Raw genomic sequence first — 11,619 nt, 5'->3', positions numbered from 1 at the left:
CACCGTGGGGGCCAGGCGGCCCGTCCGGGGAGGACTTGGGTCCCGGCTACGCGCGGTGACCCCACCCGCCCACGGGAGTGGGGCCACCGTCCGCTCTCCCCGCGGAAACGCCGCCGAGGCGCAGCCGCCTCGCGCCCGGCCGCCAGGAGCCTCCGCGGCGGCAGTGGCCGTCGCCGCCACACCGGAAGCGCCCCGAGCGCGTGCCGGGCGGGCCGCCGAGGGTCCCGCGGGCGGGGCGGGGCCGCCGGGACGCTCCCCCTCCCTCTCCCCTCCCCCCGGGGGCGCGCGAGGGCCGGGCGGGGCGGGCCTCCCTTCCGGGGAGCGGTGGCCGCCGCCGCGTCTCCGGCGGCTTCCCTGCCCGCCCTCTCCCCGCGCGGTGGCTCTGGGTGACGCTTCTCCAATTACAGCTCGCGGGGAGCCGCCGCTCCGGGCGCCCCTCCGCGCCGGGCCCGCCAGCCCCGCCCCGCGCCGGCATGAGGGCCGCGGGCGACGGCGGCCTGGAGCGCTTCTGCAGCCCGGGCAAGGGCCGGGGACTGCGGGCCCTGCAGCCCTTCCACGTGGGGGACTTGCTCTTCTCCTGCCCGGCCTACGCCTACGTGCTCACGGTCAACGAGCGGGGCAACCACTGCGAGTACTGCTTCGCCAGGTAGGGCGGCGGCGCGGGCGGGCGGGGGCGCCGCGGCGGCGGCTCGGACCGCGGCGGGAGGAAGTGCGCGCGGCGCGCAGGGTCCTAGCGCCGGCGGTTGGGGCGGCGGCCAGGCGGGCGGGGGGGCGGCGCGCTCTCACCGCGCGCGGGCCGTGCCACGTGCGCTGGGACAGAGCCGCCGAGGGCCCGCCGCACGCCCTGCACGGCCCATTTGCCGAGTTGCTTACGCCGGATGGGCTCCCCCGGGAGTGCAGGGTCTTCGGCCCCGACAGGGGCGCGGAGCCAGGCTTGTTCCAACCCCGGGCACGCGCTGCTCACTTGGTGCATTGCAGGCTCGGCCCCGGGTTCGGGCAACCACAGCCGCTCACCTTTAACCCGTGCTTCCTGCGGCATGTTCTGTGCTCCCCTCGCCACCCGCCCGCCCCGCCGCCGCAGACCGGCCGTTCCCTCCAGGGAACTTAATGACACTTAACATTTCGTGTGAAGTACGCGGCTCCTCCTCTTCCTTCTCACCGGGCACTTGTGTTTGGAGAGAAGCCAGAGGAGTACGGACTGCACAACCCCGGACTCTGGCGGGCTGCGCTGATGGGGCGCACCGAGCCTTGGCTTGGGATTTTGAAAACGTGGTCTCGGAGGGAATTAGGCAAAATGTGTGGTAGGAAATAGTATTTAATTGCCGCACGTCACGTGTACACATATACACACGTACATCTACGTTCGTTTCTATGCGTATATATTCATCCACGTCCACACATATTTACACCCTTAAGCCTTATGACAGTTTCAGACCTGAGGGGCATTAGAAATCACCAGCCCAATACACTTTCTCCATTTTACAAGCGAGAAAACTAATGCTCAGATCGGAAGTGTGGTTGTGTATCTATAGTCACCCCAATAGGTGAGGGAATGAAATCTGACCTCTTCAGTTCTGCCCATTTCCTACTAGGTAGGTGCTCAGTAAAATTCCAGAGACGGGAAGCATGGCGTTGAATTACGTGTGTACCCCACCTTCCACCACTCTGAAGAATGGACCCTCCTTTGTTTTGAATCTCAGTTTCTTCATCTTTGAAATGGAGCTTCTTGGATCAGACTGCACTGACCTGAGGTCCTGCAGGTACCTTTGGAGTACAGGTCTCAAGTCCAACATACACCAAAGTACCCAGTTTCCCAGACTTGTGTGCCTTATTCTATGATAAGACATAGCAAAAGAAGGGACAAAGGCTAAATATTATAGTAATCTTGCCCAGACTCCCTGCCAGAACTGTCTTCCGCTTGGGGGGACCCGGAAAGGCACTAGACGCAGAATCATGCCGTGGGCAGCTTAAGGGCTGTATGTGATGTGGCTCTTTGAATTGGTGAGTCAAGAGCTAAAGGGTCATGGCACCACTTTGCAACGTTTGAGTGAAGTGAGCATTGGGTTTTCCCAAAGTTAAAAAGGCTGCTGTGACTGGTCCCTTGATCTTCTGAGCCTCGCTGTGGCTTGGAGTCTGAAGCAGTGTGGGTGTCTGGAGTGGCAGGAGCAAAGCGGGGTCACCCAGCACGGAAGGTGCTTCCCTCCATCGGGAATCCTGGTGATTCCTGAAGTCCGTCCTAGGAGAGAAGACCACAGTGCCGGGCACATAGTAGGTACTCAGATGGTAGTTACCAGTGCACGCCTCCAACGAATTAGAGATCAAATCCCTCGGGTTCAGAGGGGGAGAAGTGGAGCTGAGAGATGTTTCTTTTTAGCTGTGAGTGTCCTGACTGTACCTACTGTATACGCCCCCAACCTTAGAACAGTAATGTAGGGCCAGATGTAGCTCCACAAAGCACCCGGCCCTATGTGACAGAGCCTGCTTTGTTTCTCCTTTTTTCTGAATAACATTTGGTAGGGCCGTTAACCGGTGTCTTAGACCTCTCCCCAGGGCTGCTGCTTGCACTGGGGCCCTACCACTGCCTCTGTCCCCACCCCCACCACGTCCCTCTGTTTGGCTCAGGTGCATGGGCTGGTAACGCCCACAGTTCATTTCTTCTCTCTAACGAGTCATTTGAAATCAACTAGAATAACAAGACAGGAAATAGTGATACCACAATACCTATGAAATTGGAAATATCCTTGTACACCATTCGATTAGTTTAGAATTAGTGGTTAGGTCGTTCTCCTAGGTTTTGCACAGTTTTCTTTGTCAACTATTTGATCATGTCCAAGAACAAACGAGTCTGTCCAGCTGTACTAGAACACATATATGTCTCCTGGAGTTTCAAGTAGAGTAGGAATAGAATTGGCAAATATTGAAGTATACAGGCTAAAATCTGCTACTTCCCCACCCAACCCCACCTGCCCCTTCCCGACAGGAAAAAAAAAAAAAAACCCAAACTACTTCTTATCCTTTCATGTGCTAGGGGAAAAAAAAAAAAACCAAACTACTACTTATCTTTTCATGTCTTTCATGTTTAGCATAAACGATACTGTTTAAGATAAGTGAGCCACTGGGGGTTCTCCTTGTCCTATTAATGATATCTGGGCTTAACTTATTTTGAAGGCAAATAGGTGATTTCTGCAGTAATAAGTTCTATAAATCGAAAAATGGAAGTTTCGCAGGTCCCAGTCGAATGGGATTCTTGTTGGCACAATTCAGACAGAGGTTTCTGGGAATTTTAAATTTGTCCACATTTACTCAGTTGGGTGGGTGATACTTGGGAGGGTGTTTATCTCACCTCAACTGCTAGAGGGCAACTCCTAAAAATATAAATGTTTTCCAATTGGGAGCTGTCCCTATCACACCTGCTAGATACATCTTGTACACACACACACACACACACACACACACACACACACACCTTTTTTCAGCCATTGGTCACTTTTCTATGGCAGATAATTTTATGTTATATTTTAATATAACAGATAATATATAATTTTATGTTATATTTCATACTTAGTATTCAACATATTTTAACACTTTGTTATTTGTCTCAAAAGGAAAAATCTGCTGTAAACCAGTGTTCTGTCTCAATATTCATTCTGTGTACAATTCCTCAGGTGGGAAGATGTCTCTCTCTTGATCTTTTATTTTCTTGGTTCATGGATCACTTAAGGGCAAGAACATTACCTTTTTTGTTAGCTCATTGTGCGTATGGGGTAAAAATAGGAAGGCCCACTTAGCCTCCTTGCAATAGAGCTGTTAGAACACAATTTCAGGAAATTTGTGTCATGCCTGGCTCACTCAAAGTGGTTTTAAAAATTAAAATGCTTGCATGAGCAAAACAGTATGATTGAGATGTCCTGTTTCAGAAGTGGTAAAGATGTGGTGTCTCACAGATTTATTCTGTAGGACTATTCATCCTATCTAACGCATTGTGTTACAAGACTGTCAAAGTAATATTTAGTCGATTTTAATTGGTGTTAAGAGGCATGAACTCGGGGCGCCTGGGTGGCTCAGTGGTTTAAGCCTCTGCCTTCGGCTCAGGTCATGATCCCAGGGTCCTGGGATCGAGCCCCGCATCGGGCTCTCTGCTCAGCGGGGAGCCTGTTTCCCTTCCTCTCTCTCTGCCTGCTTGTGATCTCTCTCTGTCAAATAAATAAATAAAAATCTTAAAAAAAAAAAAAAAAGAGGCATGAACTCTTGCTGCAGTTTTCTTAAGAAACCTTAAGGTTCTCTGATGAACCCTGGGGCTGACCAAGTGAAGTCTCACCCCAGATGGGGGAGGCATCCCCAGGGCTGCTGTTTATTTCCAGAACGTTCTCTGAGAATTGTACAGTCTCTAAGGGGACAACTGACTTTGAATGTTCTCAAATTATCTTGCTTTTTGAGTGAAAAATTAGACACATGCTCTAATAGAGAAGTCCCTCCTTTTCACAAGTATTTTTTTAAATGGGTAGTAAGATTGAAATATACAGAGAACAGATTTCTTCTTAAAATTTACATCGAATAAAACAAAATTCAGCTATCTGTACATCAGGTAATGAGACATTATGTTGTCAACTTTCCATATTAGAGTATTTCAAGTTTTTCATTTAGAGACAGAAAGGCAGAAACTTGGGTGCCAGATTGACTTGGTTTCAGTTCTGGCTTCCTCCCTTCCTGATGTTATGTCTTTGAACAACTAGGTTCCTTTATGTTTACTGTGCTCCCGTGAACGCCTGCCTCCAGAGCTACATGAGAATTACAGGAGACAGAAATCAAAGGCTTAGTATAGTCCTAGCACAGAGTAAGCTGTCACAGTCCGCCTGATGGTCTCACTTGTGCTAATTGTTGCGGAGGGTGATAAAATATTGCAAGGTCAGGGATGTTTTTATCATGGTGGGGTTGGTGGGCGGGGGGCTACCAGGAAGGAAATACTGGAAATTGTTGGTTGGTAGAGTCATTCTTCAGATGGCTCATTCCTCCCGAGCTAAGAGCAGCAGTTCTCAGCCTCCAAGTCCCCCAGAATATAATGGATTACCCTTCCCCCCCCAGCCCTAATGGAAATGATATGATGAACCTACTTAGGTAAACCTTTTTTTTTTTCTTTAAGAGGCTTTTGTAGCTCCCAAGTGCTGAGATGCTCTAATAGTCTTTTGCCGTGAGATTAAGCAAATATTTGCGAAGAGAAATGGAAGCAAACAGAAATTTTTGCATAGCAAGCCTGTCATGGGTCCTCTCTGCTCTTTAATTTTTGTGTGATTCAGGTGTGGCCCAGAGCAGTCCTTTAAGACTTTAGTTGTGGCAAGCACCATGACACACGTATTTTTCATATGCAGGGATCATAATTCCTGTTAGGGCTTACAGGGGCTCTGGGACCAAGCTGTACGGTTGGAAATGATTTGACATGAAAGAGACAGAACAGCAGCAGGATATGCTGAAGTGAAGTTCAAACTCTGGTGAGTTAAAACCACCATCTAATACCTTTCCTTCCCAAAAGCAATCGCACAAAATCTCTCAGTCAAAAATATCTGAAGATCCCATAAAATGACATTCCTTAAAATCATGTTCTTCGCAGCTCATAAAGCATTTCCACATACATTCTTCTTTTGATCCTCCCAAGGATGGCTTGTGTAGGGGGACCCGTACCCCATCGCACGAAGGAAAAAGCTGTGTGTCAGTTGAAGTGGTTCCTTTGAATTTCACATATTTTTGGTCAGATGTTTATTGAGTATCTTCTGAAGGGCCAGGCTCTGTGTCCTTCACGGACTGAGCCATGCCTTTCTATTCCGAGTATGGTGTTCCTTCCCCTACCCCTTTTGGCCTGAATCCACTATGTGCTTCATCCCTGGACACTGGGACGTATTCACTCTGATTTCTCCTGGAGTGAGTGCTGTTTTTATTACCTCTTTTCTTTTGCTTTCCCTTCCCTCAATAGGTAGTTCAACAAACTAACATTTCTAAACCTTGAACAAATAAATTGACCGAGTATCCTTCAATACATAGCTTAGGCTGCTGTGGGTTCAGAAATGTCTTTATTACAGTGTCTTGGAATTTGTATAAAGAGCTGTATGTGTTTTTTGTATGTATCAATTATTACATAAGACAATGTAAAAAGAACACAAGGCTTTGGTCCTTTTGTGGGCTTGGAATATTTAAAAATATTCAGCTAGAACTAAGATGAGTTTGTTGCCCAAGTCTTTATACCTACGTATAAAGCGTTTGTTTCTCTGGCTGGTAGGACAGTATCAGAGTAGATTTCTTTTTCTTCAACATATTCTTTCTCCAGAACTTGGTGCCAAGTTCATTTGTTTAGGTTTGGAAATAAAATACATGGTGCAGCTATGCTAGGAGGCCCCAGGTGGTATTCCTGTGGGACAAGCAGATTGCCCACCATCAGTCAGCAGGTTCTTTAAGAAATACGAAGACCTGTTTTAAATTTCTTTCGAAGGATCCAGTACCCAGAGGTGTAGTTTGGTAGGTGCTGATGTTCAGGGAAACTCTGAATCAGTGAGAACGCAGGCTGCAAAGTTGCCTATTTTACAACTTAAATGGCAAAGAAGGTTTCTACTTTATTTTGGTGGGTGCGTGTTTTTAAGATTTTATTTTTAATCTCTACACCCAGCGTGGGGCTCGAACCCACAACCCTGAGATCAAGAGTCACATGCTCGACCAACCCGGCCAGCTGTTGCACCTCATCTACTTTATTTGGGTGCTTTTGACTTACCTCTTTTGCCTTAGGTTAATATCCCTTTTTCTTTTTCTTATCTATATAAGGAATTATGAACTAATTTCAGTTTTATGCCACTTGTTTTCCTAAGGAGGCAATCAGTAATTATAAATATCCTTTATGTTCTTAGAGTCATTAATATCTAAAGTCATCTCCCATCCCCACACCTGTACCTCTTTTTTTTTTTTTTTTTTGGACCTCAGAGTAGAGTGAGGTCATCCTTTTTCAGTTCCAGGCATGCTTCATCTGCTCGGTGTAAGCCCAGTTGAGTTTAGAGGAATTTCCCCTCTGTTACTGATTCCCCGTTCTCATGTCCTGCCCCATCTCACAGAGCCCCTCTCTGGGTTTGCCTTTGAATATGTATGTCTTGATCATCACCAGGGAACTAGACGTACATCCGGGTGACCTGGTTGTACTTGACCACACTCAGACTTTGAGCCCTCTTCTGGTGAGCCTGGCAGCTCCGTGGTTTTCTGTAGCAGTTCCCTGGGTGAGGCCACCCTGTGCTGGCCCCTTTCCCCCAGAGAGCGGCCAGTGCTGGGAGCAGAAGTTTCTGTCCCATCTCAAGAGGACTGACATTGTCAGCCTCTCAGTCAGCCTCCCCTTTCCCACCCACATCCCCAACTTCACATCTTTGGATTTCTAGCAAATCTGTGGTACTTTAGGGGTGCAGAGCTCTAGCAGAGAATTGATTGAAGTCACTGCCTTTTCAGGGATTGAACCTGTGACCTTGGCCTCATTAGCACGGGTGCTCTAACCAGTCACAAAGCCACACACCTCACTTTGTGCAACTTCTGCTGACTCTGTTCCTACCACCCTCAGAGGCCTCCTTTTCAATTGCAAAGGCGTTCACACCAACACAATAGAACAGAAGGAAATCCGATCTCTTCAAGACTACTCTGAAGGACAGAAATATGCAATTTCGCAGGAAAATAATACCAAAAAGTCTTGAGGGCTCAGGAAACAACTTATCTTTCTAGTCCGTACATTCGCTGAGAATCCAGCTGTGCCCCAGCTGCTTCTTCAATCAAAAGTTTAAAAATAGTACGGAGCTCCTTGTGCCAATATATTAACATAAAATCTGGTGACTCTTGCACACTAAGTGGAGGGTTTCAGATGACTAAGTGGAAATATTGCATGCATATTATTAAAATAGATTCAAGTCACTTTTATAGGAAGAGGGGGTCTGAGACTTTGTAATTGCTGCTCTTTGGCAAGTTTCTAGTCCCTGGAATCCGAAATGAGCGCTTGGTAGGGTGAGAGCTAAGACAGTGGCACGTATCGGCAAGTGCATTCTGGTAATACGAGGTGTGTTGGTGCCCAGGGGATCCCGACTCACCATGCAGAAGAGGAGAAATAAAGGCAACTCACCAGAGAAGTGAATTTTACGCCAGGCCTTGAAGACAGAGGCATATCCTGGGGGAGAGAAGTGGTGAGAAAATCTGGCTGACCAACAGGATACAGGTTTTCATCAGAGCCAAATAAAAAAATCTTTTCTATCCTGGCACTTGAAGAGAGTTATAGCACAATTTGTGGCAAAATGAAAAGACCTTGGACAGGAGGCACCTTTTCTCTCCAGGCTTGGAGTACCAGGAAAGACCTTCAGGGATGTGGGTTCTGGGCTCACACTTTGTCGGTTTCCCTCACCATGGTGATGCTTGTATAGGAAACACTTGTCCCTGTGCCCCGAGAAAGCTCTTTCCCGTCAGTTGCACAAATCTGTTTGTAGTGATAGCCTCCCGTGGCCTTCAGACCTCAACAGTAAGAGACATTTAATTAGGAGCAGATGGTAAACTCCTTGAGATCAGGGATTCTATTTTTAATGTATTCAACAAATATTTATATCTGTGGAACAGTCACTGGGTTCTCGGTCCCTAGAAACAATGTGAAGAAAAGGAATAAAAATCCCTACCACCACGGAGCTTCTCTTCTAGCAGGTTTTTCTCATCTTTATGTTAGCCACAGTGCCTTGAATATTGTGAGGTTTCAGCAGATTGTTGTTGAAGACAGGTGTGGGGGTTGAGTATTTTCTTCTCACTTCTGTTTAGTTGAAAACTGATAATCCATGTATGTCATAAAGGCCATTCAGGGAATCAAAATGTTTAACTGCACACCCTAGGTCATGACTTCTGCAAACTCAGGGTGAGGCTTGATCACATACTGAGGTCTAATGAAATGGTAACTTCCCCACATTGTGTCAAAACAGCTGCGGCTTTGGGTAGACTTTTGGGGGGGAAGTTAATGAAATTTAGTCTACTCATCATACACTTGAGTAAATATTTCTAACGATCACTTGAAGGAAAACTTTATATAAGATTTTTTTCACCTTAGAAACTTGCAGGTTTACAAATTTGGAATTTAGAAGCAATCTATTTATTCCATTCAGTATTTAATTAATTTCCACACATGTTCAGGCCTTCCAAAATACCCAGTTAGTAAGTATTTTCTAGAGTTAGAGCAGGGCAAGAAGCTCACCTCCATGTTCTCTGTGTATCTTCAGAGAATGGCCCTGGTAGGACTGGGGGGGGGCTAGGAAGGAGAGGTGGGGGAGCCCCCCAGGGCAAGGCTTCAGGAGTGAGGGTTGAGTCCCACTTGCACTGCAGGATTTGGTTCACTCCTGCAGTCACACACACACACACACACACACACACACACACACACAGGCTTATGCAAACGCACAGCAAATGCACAGCATCATGCCGATTCTCTCCTGCTTGTCCCTCTTTGCCTGGCTAGTTCTTAGGTCAGAAGTCTGTCCTGATTTTGGCAGGCTGGAGTAGCTCCCTTTGTCTTCGCTCCCAGGGCACCTCGTCAGATACTTCCTTGGGCACACTTGCTCCTGGGTGGGAACCAGATCTCATTCATCTGTGTCACCCCAGGCCTGTCTCTCTGTTACCTTAGTCAATAATAATGAAATGAACAGTCTCGTATCTGCAGCTTATTTTCCTAGTGGCTCTTTGGATGAGGCCTCTTCACTGATCTAGATATATAACTGCTCATCCTCATCCTTAGGACTTACAGACACTCGCAGAACCCTTCCCGGATCCCTGTTTTCTTCAGGATAGAATCTTGACTGTCCTGCTCCTCCGTATTAAGTGCCACACTCACCGGCGTTATCCCTCCCCGCCCTCTAACTCACACTCTAAACACAATCTGGGTGGTCTTTCCAGTATCCCGCGACGCAGCGGTGCCCTGTCATTCTGCATTCTTCCTTTCGCCCATCTGTAACCATGAGTGCTTTTCTCTACATGATTCCCTTCCCTAGCGTCGCCTCCCGAGTCTCATTCTCAAGGGAGATCTAGCGGAAACTGCATTTTTTATGAGGCTCCTCTTAAATACTTCAGCCCACAAATCCCTTCGTTTTAATTTTTACTATTTTATATTTACGGTAGATGACTATTTACATTTTTTGAGCACTCTTGCTATTCTAGGCATCGTGTTCTAACCCTGGGGCTTCAGAAATCAGTAAGACAGCTTTCTCCGTAGTACTCCAACTTCTGTGTCCTTACAGAGTTCAGTCCTAGGAGTGCCTTCCCGCTCTCAATTCTGTGTCGTTTAGGCCATTTGGATGCTGAGTCATTTTGCCTGAAATTTATATTTACCACCATTTGCATGAAGGTAGGGCCTCTGTCCTCTGTCCCCAAGTTGCTCAACTATTATAAAAATATCATTCCTCAGAGCCTGGTACAGTATTTTGCACAGAGAAAATGATACTTTCTGAACAGAACTTACTTGGCTAAATTGGATTAACCTATTTCCTGCTTCATGTACGAAGTTTTATAGTACATAAAAGGTTTTTACTTCAGAAATACAAACGGAATCAACAGAGATTGAAGGAAAAATGTCTGTTAAATCTGTTCAAATAGTAGCTGATAACCTTGAGTTCTCAAGGTATAGTCCACAGTGGAGTCGTTCACCCCAACAGACTGGCATTTCAGTTTTTTATTGTCTATAGGAAAATAGAGCCAAAGGGATGAGGGCAGGTCACCTATTAAAATTCTCCTGTAAGCAGTTTTAAAAGGTGTGTTTTCTTGTAGATAGGATTGAGAGCAGGTCACCTGTTGGGTGCGGAGTTCATGCTCATGTTTGGCTGCAGAAGGCCTGACCTCTGTTCTGGAATTCACATTTAGCAATAGGTTATGAAGGTATTTTTACATTTCTTTTTTCCCTTACTTTGTGGCCAGAATGTTGACGTGAGCAGTATTGTTAGGAACAGCTTGAGTTTTTAAATAGTTAAATTGATACGCCTTTGGTTTTGTCCTTTTCCTTGATACTGACTCACCTTGGCGTTTTGGACAGGTCTCTTCACCTCCTCACAGAAGCGAGGGCAACCGCGGTCGCAGGGGAATCCAATATTCCTGGTATTGATTACAAAGAACCGAGGATAACATCTGTCACTTACTGAAGCCCCGTAGGAAATGGTGGATGTTATTTATTATCCGTTCCTTTATGAGAGAGGGAGTGAAAAAGAAAGGCATCCATTGTTTTCCTTCCTTTCGATGTCCCAGTCAGTGGGCGTCAGAAGTAAAAGAGCAGCAAAGAAGTGTCATTCGGAGCTGGCACAGAAGTTAAGGTAGAACATGTTTCTAAATGAAAATGCTAGGTTTTGGAAGTCCGTACTTTCGGCCTTCCTTGGGCAGGCTCAACTGCTGGGGGTCCGGCAGGGCCCGCACGCTGACGTTGGCGTGCTGGCCTCACCCAGCGGCTGCCCAGAGTGACTTCGTGTTCACCGTTCTTAGCCTGAGTATCTCCTGCCTCTGCCCATAAGCTTCGTGAATCTCTTTTTCTTTCTAAGACAAAGACAGATTTCATCTCCACCAGAGCCCGCATTACAGCAAATCCTACATCAGTGTCATCCTTTT

The 11,619-nt window shown here is 47.1% G+C and overlaps 1 protein-coding gene across 1 annotated transcript in view; it reads left to right on the top strand.

Annotated features, from left to right (window-relative positions):
• Positions 1-382: 382 nt before the first annotated feature.
• SMYD2 (SET and MYND domain containing 2) overlaps positions 383-11,619 on the top strand; it is a 47,897-nt gene continuing 36,660 nt past the window's right edge. The window contains exon 1 of the mRNA XM_032862748.1: positions 383-646. Coding sequence (XP_032718639.1) covers positions 474-646 — 173 coding nt within the window. The 5' untranslated portion in view covers positions 383-473. The remainder of the gene's footprint in view (positions 647-11,619) is intronic.

Source organism: Lontra canadensis, unplaced genomic scaffold (assembly GCF_010015895.1).
Source record: "Lontra canadensis isolate GAN:19392208 unplaced genomic scaffold, GSC_riverotter_1.0 scaffold24, whole genome shotgun sequence".
Lineage (NCBI taxonomy): Eukaryota > Metazoa > Chordata > Mammalia > Carnivora > Mustelidae > Lontra > Lontra canadensis.
This window is presented reverse-complemented; position numbering and strand designations above follow the sequence as displayed.